We start from the raw sequence: 22,926 nt of genomic DNA, 5'->3' as shown, positions 1-22,926 counted from the left end.
CGGTTGCCAATCAAGGATTGAACCTGCAATCTAGATATGTGCCGTGACTAGGACTCAAACCTGCGACCTTCCAATGCATGGGATGCCCAGGATGACATTCCAACCAACTGAGCCACACTGGCCAGGGCCACTTTAAATAAAAGTTTTAAATGAAAGTTTACCTCTAGATCTTAGGTATCCTCCAAATATCTGACAAACAAGCGTGGTAGCCTGGGTGTGTCTGTCTAATCTGAAAAACAGTCAGACGGTGATATGAGAGAAGAGTTCTACAGAAATTACAGATGCCACATGAGATCGCAAAAGCACATACATCTACAGAAGAACAAGAATTCAGACGGATTAAGGAGACGTCAGTACTCGTGGTGGCCGGGAGAAAGGACTGCGGTGCTGCTGTACTTACTTATTGCTGCCATTCAAGCACGCTTTCTGCATAGCATCAACAGTGTATTGAAGGAATTCATGGGCATCTTCTTGGTTTCCAAAACGAAAGTGCCTAGCTATACCTATAAAGTTTAAGATAAAGCTTTATCATCACATAATAGGCCCAGGCTGTAACCCCCAAAAGTTACATCTTATGACAATATGTTAGAAAACACCTGATAATCATTATATGGGCAAACAGCACTAACACCAGCTATTCTGAGAAGAGTTCGACCATTAAAAGTCCACGTGGACTCGAGTTTGAGAGCCCAGAGAGGAGGCCCAGAGATGCTATCCATGGCTTTAGCGAGTTAATCAAGTTGTACTTGAATAAATTCAACTTTGGCTATACTGCCTCAAAATTTGTCCACAATGTTATGTTACTACACACATCTTAAATTTGGTGCTAATCTCTCTACGAGAATCCATGCAGAGCGTCAATGTCGAAACCTATCTAAATTCTATCCTGATAACCTATGTATTATATCTCAGTAGCATTTCAGTCCTATTTCTAAATGAACAAACAGTTGCAAGACAAAATTGCATAATAAAAAAATCTAAGCAAAATATAAATAAAACTTCATATGTAGAATTTTATATGCATGAATATATTAATATATATTAGCTTAAGTCATGAACTGCCAATATTCTAGCAGCTCTGATCTACAAAAATGGAAATTTCATAATTAAACCATGTATGTGTGTGGGTGTGTGTTTGTATATATGTACATTCATGGATGTAAGTACACACAAACACACAGAAATTACATTTTCTTAACGATTTAGGTTGAAAAGTATTAATCATGCCTTACATATATTTATTTATTATATATTTATTTAAAAAAAAATCATCCTCAGCTAAAATCTTGCCAGAATCCAATGATGTTTAAAAAATGTTTACATTGTAAATATTTGTAATTGTCTGATTATCCACTCCTGTAATTATCTAGCTAGGTATCAGATTAAGAATTAGGTTTTTAAAAATTTGCATGCATTTTTTATTCCAACTTAATTAAGATGATGTAAAAGTTTATTGAAAAACACACACAAAGTGCATAAGAAAATTTTGTATCATTACAATGCAAGAGAAAGATTTAAAAGTCATTTAAAAATTAAATAGAAAAAATAAAATTTATCCATAAATTTGCTAAGGTAGGAGTATAAATCTTTCTTTAAAAGTGTAATTAACTTTATTTTGGCAATTCCTGTCACTCTGTATAGTGTAACTAATTCAAGCCAATTTAAAGAAACATGTAGGACAACATTAGTTAGTACTACTCAGCATAAAAATCCAAATATCTGGGGGAAAACTCATTGTAAAATTATCAATGATTTTATTAACAAATTGAGTTAAAATTTTTTTCATTTGTTTACATTAATCTGAGTACTATTTTCTTTTTATATTGCTATCTTTTGCTTTAAGGCTTCAAAATCTGTTTATGTAGTAAATGTCTGACTAAAAGAGTGTTATTAAAGGCATCTCCATGTATTATAAAATATGTTTGCTTGTTTTTATAATAAACAACAGGCTCATCTTTTATCAGGTAGGCCATTAAGACCAATTAGCTAATAAATTCTAATATAAACAACTATTAATGATACTTACGCCGCATCTCATTAATGACAAACATTGGTTTAATAACATCCCCAGGATTACTGAGTGCCTGGGTGATATGTGCTTGCATTGTACACATCATACAAAATCCTTCTGCATGACCTGAAAGATAAGAGATAATAATCCTCCAAATTAGTAAAATATGACTCTACATACACATCAAGAGATACTATAGAGAGAGAGACACTCCTGAAATGAAGTAATAGTAACAGCTATCATGTGTCATGCACTGAGCCATATGCTTTTGTTCACTGTCATTTAATTCTCCCAAACCCTAACTGATAAGTATATACTGACTCTATTTTACAAGAGAGGAAATTGAAGTTCAGAGTTAAAAACTTGCCCAATGTCATGCCCTGGCTGGGTGGCTCAGTTGGGTGGAGCGTCGTCCCATATACCAAAAGGTTCCGGGTTCGATTCCCAGTCAGGGCACATACCCAGGTTTTGGATTCGAGTCCTGGTCAGGGCACGTACGGGAGGAGACCGATCTATGTTTCTTTCTCACATCGATGTTTCTCTCTCTCTAAAAACCAATAAAAACATATCCTTGGGTGAGGATTAAAAATGATTTTTCCCAATGTCAAATAGTTATTAAGTGGCAGACACATAACAATCAAATCATACTCGAATTTCAAGGCCTGTGTTAACTACTCTCTATATTGGAAAAGTATTTTTTGCACACTACCATTTGTCTCCAACAGGAAAAGTGCCTCCCATACTGGGGACTGGAAACCTCTCTATAAATATTTGGCTTTTTTGGCCACACACAGTGGTCTTGTTGCTGCTTTTTCTTTCTTTCTACAACTTTTTATTTATTTATTTTACTTATTTTTTTAAGTATATTTTTAATTGATTTTTTACAGAGAGGAAGGGAGAGGGATAGAGAGTTAGAAACATCGATGAGGGAGAAACATTGATCAGCTGCCTCCTGCACACCTCCTACTGGGGATGTTCCCACAACCAAGGTACATGCCCTTGACCAGAAATGAACCTGGGACCTTTCAGTCCGCAGGTCGACGAGCCAAACCAGTTAGGGCTATTTTTAATATTTATTGATTTGCGAGAGAGAGACACACACACACATTGATTTGTTGTTCCACTTATTTATGCACTCATTGGTTGATTTTTGTATGTGCTCAGACTGTGGATCGAACCTACAACCTTGGCATATTGGGATGATGCTCTAACCAACTGAGCTACCCGGCCAGGGCCTTACTTATTTATTTTTATTGATTTCAGAGAGGAAGGGAGAGGGAGAGAGAGAGAAAACATCAATAATGAGAGAGAATCATTGATCGGCTGCCTCCTGCACGCCACCTACTGGGGATCGAGCCCTTGACCAGAATTGAACCCGGGGCCCTTCAGTCCGCAGGCCAACACTCTATTCACTGAGCCAAACCGGCTAGGGCTCTACAACTTTTTAAAGGGTGAAAACCACTCTCAGCTCATGACTATGTGGTGCTACTGGCATCTAGTGGGTAGAGGCCACAAGTGCTGCTAGCATCCAGCAAAGCACAGGACAACCCCTCAACAAGGAACTACTTGGTCCCAAAAGCCACCAGTGTTGAGGTTGAGAAACACTTTCTTAAACTAAAGGCTGCTCAGAACCTGCCTAACAAAGTTTTAAAAGTCTCAAAAGAACCCAATCTGTTTGCAATTAACATAACTGTGTCTCTGAACAAAGCTGAAAAATATTTATAGGAATATTTTTTATTTTTAGAAATAATGTAATTTTAATAATCTAGCACCCAACAACATAAAATTCTAAACTAAGGGTACAAGGCATGTAAAGAAGTAGGAATGACCAAGAACAAGAAGAAATAAACATAAACAGACCCAGAAATGACACAAAATAGAATCAAAGGACAAGGACCTTTAGAAAGACATTATACACATATTTGTATGTTCAAGGAGGCAGAGAAAAAGCAAGAGCATATTAAGAACAGATAAGGAAACCGGCCCATTTGTACTTTACAACTGAAAAGCAAAATTTCTGAGATAAAAATACACAAGGTATGATTAATAACAGATTAGACTAAGCAGTATAAATTATCCATAATGAAACACAGAGAAAACAAAAACTCAAAACAACAACAGAAAACATAAGCATATCATCATTGAGCAGTGGGATTACATCAAGTTGGCCCTAATATGCATGTAAATGAAGTCTTTCAAGAAATAATGATTGTTGCCCTAGCTGGTGTGGCTCAGTGGATAGAGCGTCTGCCTGCGGACTGAAGGGTCCCAGGTTCGATTCCGGTCAAGGGCACATGCCCGGGTTGCGGGCTCGATGCCGAGTGGGGGACTTGCAGGAGGCAGCCGATCAATGCTCTTTCATCATTGATGTTTCTATCTCTCTCTCCCTCTCCTTTTTTCTCTGAAGTCATTAAAAATATTTTTTTAAAAAAAAAAGAAATGATGATTGTCTACAAAGGTACAACATAAGGGAGTTTTTACAGTGATGGAATGGTTTTGTGTCCTGACTTGAACTGGTGGTTACAAGAATCTATACCTGTGCTAGAATTCATAGAACTGTATGCCAAAAAATGTTGACTTTATGTTAAATATAAAAATTAAGTGTTTCAATAACTGAGAGTTATACAGATTGAAACAGTAAACCACAAATGTAAGAACCTCAACAAACCTAAACAGAAGAAACATGAAACCAACACAAAGGAGCACTCAGTCAAATTGCTTAGAACAGTGATCAAAAAAATTTATTTTTTATCTTCTTATTTATTAACTAGAGGCTTGATACAGGAAATTCATGCAAGAGTAGGCCTTCCTTCCCCAGGCTGAGCACCGGCTTCCCTCTGGCTGCCAGCAGGCACTCAGGATCCGGGTTTCCCTCTGGCCACTGGCAGGCACCCGGACCCGGGCTTCCCTTGCAGCCCCGGCTTCGTCCAGAAAGTCGTCAGGAAGGACGTCTGGTCTAATTAGCATATTACGCTTTTATTATTATAGAGTTTAGAAAGAAAGTAGAAGGGAGGATGGAAACACTGATTTGTTGACCCACTTATTTATGCATTCATTGGTTGATTTTTATTGTTGTTAATCCTCACCTGAGAACATTTTTTCCATTGATTTTTAGAGAGAGTGGAAGGGAGGGCAGGCAAGACGGGGAGAGAGGGGGGAGAGAGAAAGAAACATCGATGTGAGAGAGACACATCAATTGATCGGTTGCCTCCCACACACCCACAACGAGGGCTGGGGATCAAACCTACAACCCAGGTATGTTGCCCTGGACCAGGAATAGAACCTGGGACCCTGCAGTGCGCAGGCCAATGCTCTAACCACTAAGGAACACCAGCCACGCCTATTGCTTCTTTTTTTTTTTTTTTTTTTCCTGCAAAAAGCTTTGTTTCATTTGGTCCAATGCATGGGAGAGGGCTCCAGGGTGGTTAAAGAATGGCTAGTAGTTTCGGGAAGAGGCTCAGGTAAAAGCCAGACACCAGGGGGATGCAGAGGGGCCTCTGAAAGGCCTCTGGGCTCCAAAGCTCCTAGTCGTGCTGGAGGGTGAGCCTTTCGAAGAGACACTCGCCCAGCCCAGCCTGGGGCCACAGCCTTCAGATGTGAGTTTCCCCTCCTTGTCCAGGAAGTGGGTCTCCAGGAAGTCACAGAGCTGAGGGTCCGCGCGGTGGAACCCAGGGCCTGCAGCTCCCCAAGCGCCTGGGTCAGGTGCCCCTCCAAGGCCAGGCGGCTGCCATGGCGGCCTGAGCTCTGCCCACTCATCCTGGGACGGTTTCCACGCGTCCTGGGAGAGAATGCGGCCGCCACGCTTGTTTTGCAACTTTTAGAGATGCTCAGCGCCCTCCTGCTTCTCCCGAGAGCCACATGGTCTCGGTCAAAATAGTAGCCCAGGGAGAGGAGGAACAGGAGGCCGCAGATGCAGGCTGGCCAGGCGGCTGACCGCAGCCTCCACGTCAGTGAATAATTCTGACAAATTTGGGAGCTCGTGGCTGTTCGGCAACAAGGAGTTAAGGCAGGACAAGGAGTTAAGGCAGGAAAAAACCGGTGTGTTGGCTGGCCCGGCAGGTGGTTCTGAGGTGGTGACTGGATGAAACGCAGGAGAGAGGCCGGAGGCTGGAAGAGGACCCCCTGGGTCTGTTCCGTCCAAACACTGTTGAAGCAAGAGGCGGATCCGGGACCAAGGGAGTCATGTTTTAAATCTACTTTCTTAACCTGGGCCTTTGGGAATTTTTAGAACATTTATATTGAAGTGGATTATGGATGTATTGGAAGTTAAGTCTGACAATTTATATTTTGCTTTTTGTTTGTTCTGTTTTTCATTTGTTTTCTTATCCCTGCCTTACTGTGGGTTACTTGAATGCTTTAAATTATTGTAATTTAATTTATTTATAATGTTTTTGAGTGCATCTAGAAATGAAGTAGTTTTCCTTATTCACAGACCACATGACCGTCTCCATATAAAATCTTAAGGAATCCTTTTTAAAAACACTACTAGAATTAGCCCGGCAGGTGTGGCTCAGTGGTTGAGTTTCGACCTATGAACCTGGAGGTCACTGTTCCATTCGAGTCTCGGGCGGGGCACATGCCCAGGTTGTGGCTTGATCCTCAGTATGGGACATGCAGGAGGCAGCTGATCAGTAATTCTCTATCATCACTGATGTTTCCATCTCTCTCTCCCTCTCTCTTTCTCTTTCTCTCTGAAATCAATAAAAATATATTTGGACCAAAAAAAGAATGAAAGAGATTAAAAAAAATAAAAATAAGTGAGTTTAGCAAAACTGCAGTATATAAGATCAATATCCAAAAATCAATTGCATTTCTATATTCTAGCAATATAAACAATCAGAACTGAAATTTAAAAACTATTGTCATTTATAATAACTTTCAAAAAATAAAATACTTAGGAACAAATCTGATTTAAAATGTGTACATTATATAAAACATTGCTAAGAAAAATTAAAGATCACCTAAATAAATGGAGCATACCTTGTTTGTGGGTCAGAAGACAATATTGTTTAGATGTCAATTTATCCAAAATTGATTTATAGCAAGCATGTCAAACACATGTGGCCCAAAACGAATGTCTTTGTGTCCCAGCCAATATAATGATATGTAAGAAATGGTTTAATAAAAAATTTTTAACTTAATTTTTACAATATCCTGTTATACATAATTATTAATAACAAACTACAACGTTCGCTAATGACTGATTACTATAATCGTGTTGCATTCATTTCCCTTACACACAGGTGCACCATTTCTCTCCACTAATACCAGCAGCGAATATTTTAGCAGCCGGTTGCCACGTCATTAGTCTTGTACTGACTTGGTGTGCGCAACAGGAAATATTTCACTTTCGGAGAACAAGAAAAATAGGTTTATTTGCGTTAAGCTTATTAATCTGTGCAGTTATTCAGTGTCTGGTAAGTTAATGTTCAAGAAAAAGTATTAATTTTTATTAAAATGTTCTATTATTTTGTTAACAATTACTCATTTATTTCAGCCCTTTGTATTCAGCATGTCTCTATCAAAATAAACCTACGTTTCTGTGAAAATTGAAGCTTTTGTTTTTTTGCAGCCCACATAAACTTACACCTTGTTTATTTGGCCCGTGTTAGCCTTTGAGTTTGACATGCTTGATTTATAGATTCAACATGACCCCAATCAAAATTCCAGAAAGCTTTTTTGTAGAAATTGACAAAGTGGTTCAAAAATTCATTTGGAAATGCGAAGAACCAAGCATGGCCAAAACAACTTCGAAAAAGAAGAACAAAGTTGGAGGACTTACCTGATTTCAAAACTTAAATATACAGTAATCAAGACACTGTGTTATGGTGTCAAGATAAATAATGGATCAATGTAACAGAATAGAGAGTTCAGAAAAAGAGTCATATGTATATGGTCAAATGACTTTTGACAAAAGTGAAAAGGCAAATCAGTAGAGAAAGGACTATATTTTGAACAAATAGTACTGGAACAACTGGATATCCCCATATTGAAAAATATGAACTTCAATCCATTCTTTACATCAACAAAAATCAACTCAAAATGGATAATTGTAAAACTATAAAACTTCTAGCCCTAGCTGGCTTGGCTCAGTGGATAGAGCATCGGCCTGTGGACTGAAGGGTCCCCAGTTCGATGCCAGTCAAGGGCTCATGCCCAGTTGCAGGCTCACTCCCCAGTGGGGGGCGTGCAGGAGCAGCCAATCAATGATTCTCTGTCATCATTGATGTTTCTATCTCTCCCTCTCCCTTCATCTCTGAAATCAATAAAAATATATTTTAAAAAAAACAACTGCCGAAACCGGTTTGGCTCAGTGGATAGAGCGTCGGTCTGTGGACTGAGGGGTCCCAGGTTCGATTCCGGTCAAGGGCATGTACATTGGTTGCGGGCACATCTCCAGTGGGGGTTGTGCAAGAGGCAGCTGGTCGATGTTTCTCTCTCATCGATGTTTCTGGCTCTCTGTCCCTCTCCTTTCCTCTCTGTAAAAAATCAATAAAATATATTTAATAAAAAAAAACTATAAATAAATAAATAAATAAATAAAAATAAAATAAAATTTAAAAAAACAACTATAAAACTTCTAAAAGAAAATACAGAGGAGCCCTAGCCAGTTTGGCTCAGTGGATAGAACCTGTGGACTGACGGGTCCCAGATTTGATTCTGGTCAAGGGCACATGCCTGGGTTGTGGGCTCAATCCCCAGTAGGGGCACATGCAAGAGGCAGCCAATCAATGATTCTCTCTCATCATTGATGTTGCTCTCTCTCTCTCTTTATTCCTCTCTGAAATGAAGTCAATAAAAATATCTATACTAATAAAAGGGTAATATGCTAATTAGACCGGGAGACCTTCCAGATGTTCTTCCAGACAAAGCCATGGTGGCTGGGCTGAGGCAGAGGTGGTTAGGGGCGATCAGGCCAGGAGGGGAGGGCAGTTGGGGGTGATCAGGCTGATGGGGGGGGCAGTTGGGGGCAAGCAGGCTGGCAAGGGGTGCATTTGGGGGCAAGCAGGCCGGCAGGGGGCGCAGTTGGGGGCAATCAGGCCAGCAAGGGGGGCAGTTAGGGGCGAGAAGGTCGGTGGGGGGGCAATTATGGATGAGCAGGCCGGCAGGCAGAGTGGTTAGGGCCGATCAGGCAGGCAGGCAGATGAGCGGTTAGGAGCCAGCAGTCCCGGATTGTGAGAGGGATGTCCGACTGCCGGTTTAGCCTAAACCGGCAGTCGGACATCCCCCAAGGGGTCCCAGATTAGAGAGGGTGCAGGCCAGGCTGAGGAACACCTCCCCTCCCCCATACACAAATTTCATGCACCAGGCCACTAGTATTTAAATAAAAAAGAAAATATAGAGGAAAGAAGATGGCGGCTGGCAGGACGGAGTGGAGAGAGAGGAAGTGAGTGAGTGAGGGTATAAAAGGAGAGTGTGTGGTTGTGCGTGGGGTGTGTGAGAGTGAGTGAGGGAAAGTTAAATCTCGCAGGAGCAGCAGGGGCTGGCAGAAAGCCTCTCCTTGACAAAGACAGACTACCACCACTGCGGGCACTCCTGGGACGGCGGGACTCTATCACAGAGGGAGCCCATGCCATCTTGAGCGGAGAACGGCCTTACGTAGAAACTCATCAACACCACCAACAAGATAGGCCTTGGAACTGCCCCGCGACCCAGCACCCACTCCAGCCAATATCCTGCTACCCCAGCTGCAGACTCGCGGAACCTGGGACCTCCACCTCCAAAGACACAGCTTTCCGCAGTTAAAACAACTCCAAGACCATGTGGATTCCAGCAACAGAGAGGAATCGACAGGACTACTCCAGCCATGAAGACAGAAGAGAAGCAGTCCAGAGATGGAAGACGCTGATGTGGCCTTCCCATACTAGCAGTTAGCAGCTGTGCATCACTGCAGGTTGCCCAGGACCAAACCAGAGAGAGTCGGACCTGCATTATCACCATTTGTCCACCATCCAGAACTGTAATGTCAGTGCTGACATGTACACATAAGGAACTGTTGGACATTGAAATTGGGTCTCAAAAGAACTGTTGGCCCAGAAAGAAACTCACTACAGACTGATTCATTTGCCTGTCACCATAACCATTATTGCTTGTCTCATTTTCGGTTCTTATAAGTGTATTTCTAATAGCACATGATCTCACTCATCTAAGGGAAATAATGAACAACATAGACGGATGAACAAGAACAGACCCAGAAACAAGGAGGCATGGATCAGACTGTCGGGCCTCAGAGGGAGGATAGGGGAAAGTGGGGGTAAAGGGGAAAGATCAACCAAAGGACTTGTGTGCAAGCATATGAGCCTAACCAGCGGTTAAGGACAACAGGGGGGTGGGGGCATGTGTGGGGAGGGGTGTGGGATGGGAATGGGGGAATGAGGACAAATATGTGATACCTTAATAAATAAAGAAATTTAAAAAAAAAGAAGAAAATATAGAGGATATCTTTGTGACCTCTGGTTAAGCAGATTTCTTAATACAACACCTAAACGATAACTGATAAAGAGAAAAAAAATGAGGTGGAATTCTTCAAACCTAAAAACATGCTCTTCTAAAGTCAGTGTGAAGAGAATACGTTTCTCCAGGTTGGGAGATAATATTTGCAAATTACATATCTGATAATGAGCTTCTATCCAGGAACTATAAAGAACTCTCAAAATTCAACAATTAGAAAAGAACCCAATTTTAAATCGGGCAAAAGATATGAATAGGTGTTTCAGTAAAGCAAATATATGGATGGAAAATAACCATGTGGTAAGATGTTCAACATTACTCATTAGGAAAGTGCAAATTAAAGCTACAAGTAAGGTATTACTAGACAACATACCTATTAGAATGGCAAAAATTGGAAAGGTCACACCAAGTATTAGGCGAGGTACTGAGCAAAAGGAAATTTTCACTCCCTGCTGGTGGGAATGTAAAACACCACCATCCCTTTGGGAACAGTCTGAAAGTACCTTACAATTAAACACAGACAGTATGAGACCGAGCATTCCCCTCCTAGGTATTTACCCAGAGAAATGAAGACACGTCCTGTGAAGACCTGTTTACAAATGTCATAGCAGCTTAACTCATGATGGCCCCAAATGGAAAATAACCCAAATGTCCATCAATAGGTGAATGAAGCCCTGACTGGTTTGGCTCAGTGGATAGAGTGTCGGCCTGCCGACTGAAGGGTCCCAGGTTCGATTCCGGTCAAGGGCATGTACTTTGGTTGCGGGCACATCCCCAGTAGGGGGTGTGCAGGAGGCAGTTGGTCGATGTTTCTCTCTCATCGATGTTTCTAACTCTCTATCCCTCTCCCTTCCTCTCTGTAAAAAATCAATAAAATATATATTTTTTAAAAACTTAAAAAAAAAAAAAGGTGAATGAAGAAACAAACTGTGGTACATCCATACAGTGGAATACTACTTAGCAATAAATATTAATTATTGATACATTCAACAACATGAAATAATATAGAAATAACTGTGCTGAGAGAGACCAGGAAATATGAGAACATATACTGTATACAATTCTACTTATATGACATTCTAGAAAACACAAACTAATCTCTAGTAGACAGAAAGCATATCAGTGGTTGCCTGGGATGGAGGGGATGAGGTAGGAAAGGGCAAAAGGGAGCGGCTTCAAAGGAGCAATGGGAAACTTGAGGGGGTGGTGAAAGGTGCATCATCTTTTTTAATATACGTATTTTTACTGACTTCAGAGAGGAAGGGAGAGGGAGAGAGAAACCTCAATGATGACAGAGAATCACTGACTGGTTGCCTCCTGCATGCCCCACACTGGGGATCGAGCCCGCATATGCCCTGACTGGGAATCGAACCATGACCTCCTGGTTCAACCTCTGAGCCACACCGGCTAGGTGCATTATTTTAATTGTGGTGATAGTTCCATGAGTATATACAAATGTCAAAATGCACCAAATTGTATGTTTTAAATATGTGCATTTTATTTATGTCAATGATCTATAATCTATAATAATAAAAGGGTAATATGCTAATTAGACCAGACATCTTCTGGACATCCTTCCTGACGAAGCAGGGGCCAGAGGGAAGCCAGCCCAGGTCCCAGGTGCCTGCCGGTGGCCAGAGGAGGGAAGCCTGGGTCCCAGGTGCGGGAGGGAAGCCGGTGCCGGCAGCTGGGGGAAGGAAGGCCTACTCTTTTTTTTTTTTAAATATATTTTATTGATTTTTTACAGAGAGGAAGGGAGAGGGACAGAGAACTAGAAACGTCGATGAGAGAGAAACACCTACCAGCCGCCTCCTGCACACCCCCCCTACCCCCTATTGGGGATGTGCCCACAACCAAGGCACACGCCCCCAACCGGAATCGAACCCGGGACCTTTCAGTCCGCAGGCTGACGCTCTATCCACCGAGCCAAACCGGTTTCGGCAAGGAAGGCCTACTCTTGCACGAATTTCCGTGCATCAGGCCTCTAGTACTTCAATAAAGCAGGGAAAACAGAGAGAGAAAACCGTCAATAGCATAAAAAACAGGCAGCACCTAATTCTGGGCACCGGGAGCTTCTGAATTTTTGTCTGGGCCATCTCTCTTGCTGTCCAGGTGCCAGGGCTAGGTTTTCATCCACACCCTACTTTCATTAAGCACAAAGTGATAGGAAAGCTGTCTGTGGGGAATGAATTATGGACTTAGAAAGGGAGAAAATGCGGGCAAGTATAACGTTCATTCTGTAATTTAAAACCCTTTGGCATAACAAACAACTCTAGGCAGTGAGGCTCTGGGTGATTTTCCTTTGGTTTCTTTAAATTTTCTGTACTTTCCAAATTCTTCACAAGCATTATTTTGCTCTTTGGGGGGAAAAAACAATTTTAAAAGAACCAGTTCAAATTCTCCATTAAGAACTATTCAAAAAGAAACCAAGGGACTTTTTTCACACTGATAATTAATGAACAGCCACCTGAACATACACATGCAAATCTAAGCTTAATGTAGATCAAAGAACGGGGAGACTTCATTTACAAAGGTTGAAGGATATTTACAACATGTGTAGGTCAAATCCTCAAAAAAATAGGTATGTTTTAAATTCTGAATTTTGCTAGTCAACCACTGAGTTGGCTTTCGCCAAATTAAGGACCATAATATGGTTTAACTGATTTCCTACCCTTAAGGTTGAAACCCAGCTCTCACATGCTGAACGTTAAGTCCTGAATGAATTTCCGGGCGGTTGGGCAGTAATGAGAGGTTCCTCTCCACTAAGGCTGAGAAGCCTGTAAGTGAATCAGATACCAGAAGAGGCAGGATTTTAATCCCGCTTGGTGGCAAACATTCATGCCACATTTTTTAGCAAGTGTAGAAAGCAAGCCAGCAAAGGGTTCAAACATGCCAAATGCTGCTAAAATATGTTTCTTTTAAAATAACTTCACAGGTCAAATTAGGTGCAAAATGCTTCTTACATAATCTGAATACAAATCTTACAGTCTTCCTGCATGGTTTCTAAAAGAACTAAGCCAACTGCTTAGTGATCATAGAATTCTTGGCTAATTCCTCCCTTTCATTTCAGAGAAAAAAATGAAAGTAGGTTAGATACCACAACGAAACCCATGTAACATAAAACAGAAGACTTACATGTCTTGGAGTGTTCGTGCGATAGCATGTAATTGGCGAGAGGTGGCGTGTATGTCAAGCACTGCAATGCTGCATTGGCGAAGCAAGTATTGCCCAAATTCTGGAGCCCAGCTCCAACTCTGTGAGTTTGCTGCCACTTAAGACAAATCTTCTCAGAGGGGAAAAGAACTTTTTGTGGAGGAGCAATGCCATCACCGAGGGCTGGAAAAATAAAAACCGATATTTAACAACAAAGCTCCGCAGGCTTTGGAAGCTAAATAAATAGCAACACATCAAACCTGACTCTGATGAAGATTCTAAATCTTACTACCAGCTAACCAGGAATACAGGGGATAAAGGCAGAACTCAGAATGTGGGAAACTCTAAATGATTTGGTCTCTTCAATAAAAATATATATTAATAAAAAAACATGCCCTAACTGGTTTGGCTCAGTGGATAGTGTCAGCCTGCGGACTGAAGGTCCGGGGGGTTCGATTCCGGTCAAGGGCACATGCCTGGGTTGTGGGCTCAATCCCCAGTTGGGGGCGTGCAGGAGGCAACCGATCAATGATTCTCATCATTGATGTTTCTCTCTCTCGCTCTCCCTTGTTCTCTGAAACCAATAAAAAATATATTAAAAAACAAACAACCACCACCTAGTATTTTTTAAAACATCTTTAAATTTTAAACAGACATCTACTTAGAGAACTATAATTAATTGAAAAGTTAATAAAATGTTTGTTCATTTCAATTCTCACCAAAATAAAGTTTATCCTTCAACAAATTAGAAATTTAAAAACTACAAATATCATCTGGCCAGTGTGGTACAGTGGTTGAGCATCAACCCATGAACCAAGAGGTCACTGGTGCGATTCCCGGACAGGGCACATGCCTAGGTTGCAGGCTTGATCCCATTAGGGGGCATGCAGGAGGCAGTCGAATGATGATGTTTCTTTCATCAATGTTTCCATCTCTCTATCCCTCTCACTTCCTCTCTCTGTAAAAACCAATGAAAACATATTTTTTTAAAATAAAAAACTACAATATCATAGTAATTAAAAATAATCTCCCTTGTTATGATACGTTGTTAATCATGAATAAGCAGCAGAGGAAAATGAAGCCCATCATAATGTAACTGGCTGGCCACTCAGGCAGCACTATGTCATGCAAAATAAGAACCCCTCTGAAACTACCAATCCATTGACAGCATTTATACAGGAGTTTCTTGGAGTAATTCTATCTTTTACAAAGTACCTTGACCTTGATCCTTCTGTGGTGATGGTTTTGATTTATCAGGTACAGATGAACTTGAATACACTACAGCACCAGGTACTGGTCCTAAAGAAAGCGTGTGATTTGAAACATCATTTAATGAAGACACAGCACCCCAGCTGGCAGACCCTGCATCCATGTCTCCAGGTGAGACTGCCTCAGAGCTGCCAGGCTGATTCTGATAGGTTGAAGGGTCTGAAGATTCAGAAGCTTTGTCAACTATGGTCATTGTTCAACTCTGCAAAAGACAAAAAGCACACATTTCTTTCATAAGATTAGGAAAGTAACCTACTTATTCTACCATTAGATCTCAGAAAGTTATTCTAGTAATTTTTTACTATCTTCAAATATAAAAGTAACAGTATTTTTCACTTTGTAATAATTTCCTCAGGACATTTAGCATTGTCTACTCTGAACACAGCAACATTTTTTAATTATAAAACTTTCAATGGGCCTAGCCAGTTTGGCTCAGTAGAGAGCATCGGCCTGCAGACTGAAGGGTCCCGGGTTCGATTCTGATCAAGGGCACATGCCTGGGTTGCAGACTCAATCCCCAGTGGGGAGCGTGCAGGAGGCAGCCGATCAATGACTCTCTTCATCACTGATGTTTCTATCTCTCTCTCCTTCTCCTTTCCTCTCTGAAATCAATAAAGATATATTTTTAAAAAAACCTTCAATGAAATATTTGATTACATATTATCATTCTATTCCATGCCTCTTAAAATTATCACAATTTATAATCCGGCACCTCCTTTTCCAATTCTATACATTTACCAAGTACCTATATTCTTCCTTTCTTAGAACTAGAACTAGAATTGCTTAGAACTAGAATGTGAAATGCACTAATGCATGCGACTCAATTTTCAATCCATATATAATTCTCCAGGGAAAAGTCTCAACTACACAAAGAAAATCTAGCTTTAATTTGAGCATAAAGTCCAAAAGACATTGTCTGAAATACATTGCATTTTTAAAGTATAGGAAGTCTCACTTCTGAAGCACATTTTTCTGAAGAGACTCATTTATTTGGTATATGTGACTTTTACAAGGAAGCCCAATACAATTAAACACTTTTATACTTTTCATACAGTACCTTATTTAACTTTCATAATGGACCTATGAGACATTGGACAGAATTCACAGGATGTATAAAATGCACCAACTATAACCCAAACTAGTCAGCCACTGGGACTAGGGACCAGGTCCAACATTCCTGACTGGGGTTCCTTCTGGCTACACCAACCTGTCGATAGATCTACTCTTAAGAATGTTTCCGAAACTGCCAGGTTGCAACCAAATCTGGTGTGCCCTGACTGCCCCAGCACAACATCCTCTAACACCTAGCCTTGGCACTGCCTGCCCTGAGAACCTCTGCACACACACACCCCGCCCAAGGTCCATTCCCACCTGCTCTCTACTGGGCTCAGCACATGCTGTTCCTTTTACCTCTCTTCTCCATCCTCCCACCTCCAGCCAGTGAGCACTTCCACTACTCAGTTTAGAATTCATTTCCTCTGGGACACTTTCCTTGACAACCTCCTCCCCCAAGAACTGGGTTAAAACCCCTCCTCCAGGCTCCCCAGCACCTGTGCTGACTTATACAGCAGCCCTTCAGCACCTACTGCACAGCAGGTTCACTGCTGTTCTCCATCAAGTTCTTACTGGTACCCCCTGACCTGGCATACAGAAAGCTCTCCATACAGGTGTTGAACAAATGAATGGATTCTGGAAATAGTAAATAACCAGTGTTTGTTTTAGCACCAGTTTGTGCTGAGTGATTAATATACAGAATCTCATTTAATGCTTTAAAAACTACGAAGTTGGAATACCCTTTAAAACTTGTTTTAAAAATATTCAATACAGTAAGTGGATAATAAATACCCATATACATGCCACCTCAACAAATGTTACAATGCACTATCTGCTCATAAGAGGTTTTTATTTTAAGCCTCAAATTTTGTTATAGTTTTAAATAAAGGCATGATTACTTCTCCCCCAAAAGTCTAACCTTAAAAAACTTTTTGGACACTTACATAAAAACAGAAGATGTTATTTAGATCTTAATAAAATAAAAACTGAACTGAAATTTTAAGTCAATCTAAGAAACTGAGAAAAGGGGGGGAAAAAACAAAAGGGGAAAAAAAAGAAAAAATAAGGTACTGGACCTTCATTCAGGAAGAAAACTTGAGCCATATTATCCAAAAAAAAATTCACATTTTTCTCATTGAAGAGTCAAAAGAAATTATGAAACAGTGTGGAGACAAGAGTAAGAAAACAAAAGAGGAAGAGGAAGGGAAGGAGGAGGTAAAGAAAGAAAGGCTTACTTACAATGACATTAAACAGCAAAAACCTTGATTTTCCCCGGATAGACATCCTTTCAGGACTATCATTAACAAATGACCAAGTAAAACCATTTTACTGGCCCAACTGCCTTTTTTGAGGGGGAGGAGGGGTTCTTACATATATATAAAAATGAAGGAATGCATACAACTCGGTCATCAATAACCATACAGCATTATACTGTTGGGAAAGCAAACCAAAACCATCCATTCATTTTCATTTGTACATCCCGCCAATGAATTCTTACCCGGAAACCGTGAGGCACCCAACTAATTCCATCAGCCCAGAGAGAAACCCTTTCTGGAAGCCAAGCACCGCGGTGCAGGCCCTAGGATGCAGACCCTGACCTGTTCTATGCGCTCAGCAAAGCTCCCCAACATCACTGCTGCAAACCTCAGGACATTCGAGCACCTACTTCAGTGAAAAGTTACCATTTCTCTCAACATGTTCTGGTGATACACAAGAAGTTACAAAAGCATGTTTGAAAAGAAGCAAGCACTACAAGAATCTGGCTGGATGTGTGTTTCCTCTCCTTTATTCCAAAGTCTTAAGATTCTGAGTCTCTTACATGGTATTTCTCCCTTAGTATTTCTACCGAATGCCAGAATGCACTATTCTTTTTTTTTATTTCTAACATGTATATGCTATTTAAGCATTAAGGTACCCCACATACATTGAGGTAACATCAATACACTAAGAAGAAACTGTTACTCTGCTGCTTGGCACACAATGTAATCCACACTCCTGTACAAGCTTTAGAAGACACAACTTGACTTTAGTTATTTTTAAGACAGCGAAACAACCAAGCCTTCAACCTTTACAAAACAGTGTAGACTTGATTCAATGGCAGAAAAGAAAGTGAAACTGACCTTAAGTAAAAATAAGTGAAACTGATTATTCCCATGCCCAACGCGCTCTGAATGAATGTCAAGAGGATTGTTTAACATTTACAACTCTTAAAAAAAAAATTTCAGTCTCCACAAAAATGTCTGAGAATATTGCTGTTACCTTGAAAAAAAGAGGCGTTAACTAGTTTTTCAACCAGCTTTTCTGTTATTTCAGTGTTTTCACTTTTAAATCATCAACGTGTTCTCCCCTAAACAAGCAAGCCCTCAGGCCTTCCGAAATACGAAGGAGCTGCTCAACAAAGTAATCTCAGCTGCATTCATGATCTCCGGGTTAAAGTCCCACGGTGGGAAACTTCTGTCCCGCCTGATTTCCACTTCAAACACCCGAACCGGACCTCCTCCGCCCCCGACCCCTCCAGGTAAGTGGGCTCTTCCCGTCCCGAAGATAAAGAACGCGACCCAGAGAAACACGCTTTGGGGGACGCGCCGCCGGGCCGGCCCCGTCTCCCCGGCCGCCCCCCTCGCCCCGGCGGCCCCGCTCAGCCCGGCGGCCCCGCTCAGCCCGGCGGCCGGCGTGGGGAGCGCGGACACTCGGCGGAGCAGCCAGGTGGACGGCCCCGCGAGGGCGGCCGGCCGAGGGGCGCCGGGGAGGAAAGTTTGTATCTTTTGGGGTGGAATGGGGGCGGGGAGGCGAGTCCCGGGCTCCGAGGGGCGCTCGGGGGCGGGAGGCAGCAGCCACGCGGGGGGCGGCAGGCGGCCGGGGGGGACGCCCGGCTCCGCGGCCGGCACACGCCCACCCCGGGCAGACCCATGCGGGCCAGGCCGCCCCGGGGACACCAGCCGGGCCCGGCCCCCGGGCCGAGGGGGCGGACTGGGGCCGGGTGGGGGGTGGGAGGGCAGTGTCCATGGCAACCAGGGGGTCCGGCCTCCCGGCGCAGCCCGGTTCTCGGGGCGCCCCGCCGCCGCGGCCGCCGCCCCCTCCCCAGCGGCCTGGCTCGGCCGGCGGTGGCGGCGCTGCCACCGGCGCGGCGGGGTCCCGGGCGGCCCGCGGCGGCGGAGGGGGCGGCGGGCGAGGGGCCGGGCCAGCCCCCGGCGGGCCGCGCCGGCAGAGGGGCGGCCGGGCCAGCCGCGGCGGAGGCGGGCGGAGCGCTCCGCGGGCCCCACGCTGGCCAGCAGCGGGCGGGAAGGAGGCGGGAGCTTACCTGACCCGGCTCGGCGCTCGCTCCATCCCCCTCGGCCGCCGCCGCCGCCGCCGCACACAGCCCAGCCGCCCGGCGGGGGACAATGACGTGCCTCCATCCGGGCACCGCCGCCGCCGCCTCCGGGTCAGCGCCGCGCCCGCCGCGCCCCGCCGGGCCGCCAGGGGGCGCGCCGAGGCTGCGTCCGCACGCGCCGCCGCCCAGGGGCCGTCGCGCAAGAGGCGCGGCGCGCAGTTAACGGGCCGGCGAGCGCGGGAGGGGCCGGCGCCGGGGCGCCCCGGGCGCGGGCGGGCACGCGTCACTGCAGCGCCGGGCGCCGCGAGGAGCGCGCTGATTGGCGGGGCCGAGGCCGCGCGAGGTCCTCCCCCGAGCGGGCGGCGGGGCCGAGGGCAGGCCCGAGACCGCCCCTCCGTGTGTGCGCCCGGGGCCGATCCGCGCGGGTGCACGCCGGGCGCGGGCTGCCCGGGCCGCCAAACGGCCCCGGCTCCGGGAGGGCCTCCTACGTGCGCTTCTCCGCCAGGGCGGCGGCCACGCCGGAACCAGCGGTGCGCCCGCGGGCCGTCCGACCCGACTCACGGGAAGCGGCGGATGTCGTACCTGCGTCCAGACAAGGCCGGGCCCCGGCCGGCACGCGTTCATCTCGGGTCCGAGCATCCCACGGCCTTTGGGGGCAACCAAACCAACGCAACTCCCGAGCGCCCGGTCCATCCCGCTGGCCACCACCTATGGACGCCTCCACCGCGAGCCCAGCCGAGAACGAAGTGGCTCATCCTTGCATCTCTCCTCCGCCACGACCTTGCTCCTCCCTTTTGGGTCCCGTTAGGGACGCGGCACTCACCTCCTCTAACCTGAGCCCCTCTGCTCCCTCCTCACAGGCCTAACCCTTATCACCAAGTCACACCTGCCCTGGGGCTGTGATCCTGACCCTCCCTGCCCCCAGGCGGCCTGCCCCACGCCCAGTCCCACATTCTTTCCGGCGCTTCCCTGCTAGTCTCTCCCCGCCCTTTCCACCTTCCTACCGCAGGGCGATCCTTCAGAAGCGCGGGTCAGATGCGGCCCGCCCCCTCCCAGCCTGCAGCCACTTTCTTGGCCCACAAAAAAGTCTAAAATTCCTTCGCCTGGCAGGGAAGCCTCCAGTTACAGACTTATTTTTCCCCCTACAAACGCCCCGTTCCGACATTTGCTTATAGAAATCCCACCTCGGGCCTCTCCCACAAAATCCTGCATGAGTCCCCCCCTCAGAATCTTACTTACAGATTGCATAAATCTTTTACGGTAGCCCTTCTTTCATAAATCTTTTATGGTAGCCCTTATTTCACTATTATTATGGAATGAAATCACTAACGTGATAAAATATCAGTTTGTGTGTGTGGAGCAGAACACTGAAATATTTCGAGGAAACAAAAAAGGAAAAGGCGGGTTTCAAACCTCCCAAATTCAATGCCCACTTTCAAAATTAACAGCAAAACTTACCTTCTGACGAATAACCGTTACGGGACTTCACCCTCATGGCCCTTTCAACACTGTTAAGAGACTTGTAAGGCCCTGGCCGGTTTTGCTCAGACCTAAGGGTCCCGGGTTCAATTCCCACCTCCCCGTCAGGTTGTGACGGAGAGGCAAGGAATGGGTGTCTCTCTCTCATGTTGATGTTTAGCGAGAGAAAGAGATTTGTAAGAACAGGCCAGCCATAGGGGTGGACTCAGTAATTTGCTTGCCTTTTCCAAATGACTTTCAGATGATTCAATACAGAATGAGAAGGAATCCAAGAGCCAAATCCTTAACGTTCACCTGAGCTTTGTGGTGTTTCAAAATGCTTCCTTTCTAATGCTTCACATTAAAAAAGTTTGGCTTCTAATTTCATTTTCCATTCTATTGAAAAACTGCCCCTGCAACCAGTGTTTTCATACAGTGCCTGAGCGACTTGGGGAGGAAAAGGGATTTTTTTTTTTTTTTAAAGAAACATCCCTTAGCATTCTCCACCCAGAACAGGTTCTCGGAGGAGGGATGGCACAGCCCCCTCCACCTTCCTCTATGGGGTGGGGAACCTTTTTCCTCTAAAGCAGGGTGGGGGGATGGGGCACCTTTTTTTCTGCCAAGGGCCATTTGGATATTTATACCATCATTTGGGGGCCAGGCAAAATTACCAACTTAAAAATGAGCCTGCTATATTTGGCCAAACATTCCATTACCTCACCCCTAATTGCCTTGTCAGGGCCAGACCAAATGATGGTGAGGGTTGATGCAGCCCGCAGGCCAGACGTTGCCCACCCGCTCTAAAGCGTTCCCGTGCCACTTACACGATGGCAACGTGACGACGCGAAGGGACATTGGGAAGCCCGGCCTTCCGGCGGGGTGCCTTTAGGTGAGATGGCGGACTTGCCCCAGAAACTCCTCTTGCTCCAGACGAGAGCTGAATCCCAAGTGAATGCCATTGGGAAAGAGTTCACTTCGCTTCTAACCAGCTGTGTGACCCAGCAATCACTTAGCCAGTTGTCTCTACCACACTCAGTCTTCTTGCCTGGAGCAAAAGCGCCCCGCAGCCCAATCTGGGTAATTACAGGATCAAAGAGCAAAAGGTGTCAGAGAGGGATAATTGGATTCTCTGGGGACCTCCTGGCACTTAGGAAGCCGGTAGGCCTGGTGGTGCCCTAATCAGATCCCCTACGGCTGACACACCCTTCCCCCCTCCCAGCTGCTCTGAGTGTTACACCCAAACTCACAGCTGCCCCCTCCTCCTGGCACCTGCTCTTGGCCGCAGGGGAGCTGCTTTGTGGGGAGGTAAACCGCCCCCCCCCCTCCCGCTCACAGCCTGTAGCAACGGCTCAGTGGCCGGGTTCAGAAAGGCCTGGCCTCAGTGTGACCAGTCTGGTGCAGCAGTTCATGCTCCAGAGCTCAGGGGGACCAGAACACAGCTCCTCTCCCATGAGGCAACAGCCCTGCTAACTCCTCTCCCTGACCTCCCCCTTCATACTCTTTCTCCCCAGACGGCTCCCTCCGTGCAGCACGGGCACCTGAGTTCTGTCTCAGCCGGCTGCCCGGCGGCCTGGCTTAGACAGTGACCAGGAGTGGTCCGGGGAAGCAGAGTCCAAGGATAGGGTTCGGTGGCAGGTGGGACGCTGACCGCTGCGTGATGGTGTAAGGCTCCCACCTGGGGGGGGGGGGCGGGGATGGGAGACGGCAGGAGGGCGTGCATTGGCGTATTCGATCTCTCTGATGTTTGAGGACGTGGGGGAAATAGTAGCTAAAAGAAGCGTGGAGTCGGGCGGCCACTGGTGCTTTCACGAGGGGAAATGACAGTCTCTGGGCACTCCGTCGTGAAGCAAAGCATAGAAGCCGGGCCTCCTGGGCAGCCTGCTGCAGCCGGCACCTGCAGCCTGAGGGCCGCCCCAGGTTCCTTTCAAAGGAGCAGAACTTCAGAAACGGTGGACTCCTCAGCCATGGCCCATCACCTACACCAAAATCAGGGCCCCGGTAACGAAGAGGTGGGACCCCGAGACTGAGGATGGGACTCTAACCACAGGAGCTCTGGAGCATGAACGGCTTCACACTCCTCAGAGCTACCTGGGCCTGCTGAAGTGCTCCCCCTCCCCCGCACCGCAACCGGAGGTCTGTGCAGAAGCCACACAAGAGCCATACGAGACAATGCGTTCTTCCGGCTCTGCCCCCACAATCCTCCTGGCCACCAGACCAC

At 45.3% G+C, this 22,926-nt stretch overlaps 1 protein-coding gene across 5 annotated transcripts in view; it reads right to left on the bottom strand.

Moving 5' to 3' along the window:
• Positions 1 to 20,560, bottom strand: part of USP42 (ubiquitin specific peptidase 42) — a 37,732-nt gene extending 17,172 nt beyond the window's left edge. For 3 of the 5 annotated variants that reach the window (XR_013813520.1, XM_079770801.1, XM_079770804.1), the window contains exons 1-6: positions 19,239 to 19,352; positions 14,831 to 15,086; positions 13,598 to 13,798; positions 2,027 to 2,137; positions 401 to 503; positions 162 to 229 (exon numbers count right to left, since the gene is read on the bottom strand). Coding sequence is in view for 4 of the 5 variants with exons in the window: in XM_079770801.1 (XP_079626927.1) it covers positions 162 to 229; positions 401 to 503; positions 2,027 to 2,137; positions 13,598 to 13,798; positions 14,831 to 15,077 (730 nt within the window). In the remaining variant the exon portion in view is untranslated. Of the gene's footprint in view, positions 1 to 161; positions 230 to 400; positions 504 to 2,026; positions 2,138 to 13,597; positions 13,799 to 14,830; positions 15,087 to 18,196; positions 18,341 to 19,238; positions 19,353 to 19,832 lie in introns of those variants that run through there. The other 2 variants (XM_079770802.1, XM_079770803.1) reach the window with 2 other exon arrangements.
• Between the last annotated feature and the right edge of the window lie 2,366 nt (positions 20,561 to 22,926).

The sequence above is a fragment of the Cnephaeus nilssonii genome (assembly GCF_951640355.1).
Source record: "Cnephaeus nilssonii genome assembly, chromosome: 5".
Lineage (NCBI taxonomy): Eukaryota > Metazoa > Chordata > Mammalia > Chiroptera > Vespertilionidae > Cnephaeus > Cnephaeus nilssonii.
Note: the sequence above shows the minus strand (reverse complement) of the source record. Positions and strands in the feature narration are given on the sequence as shown.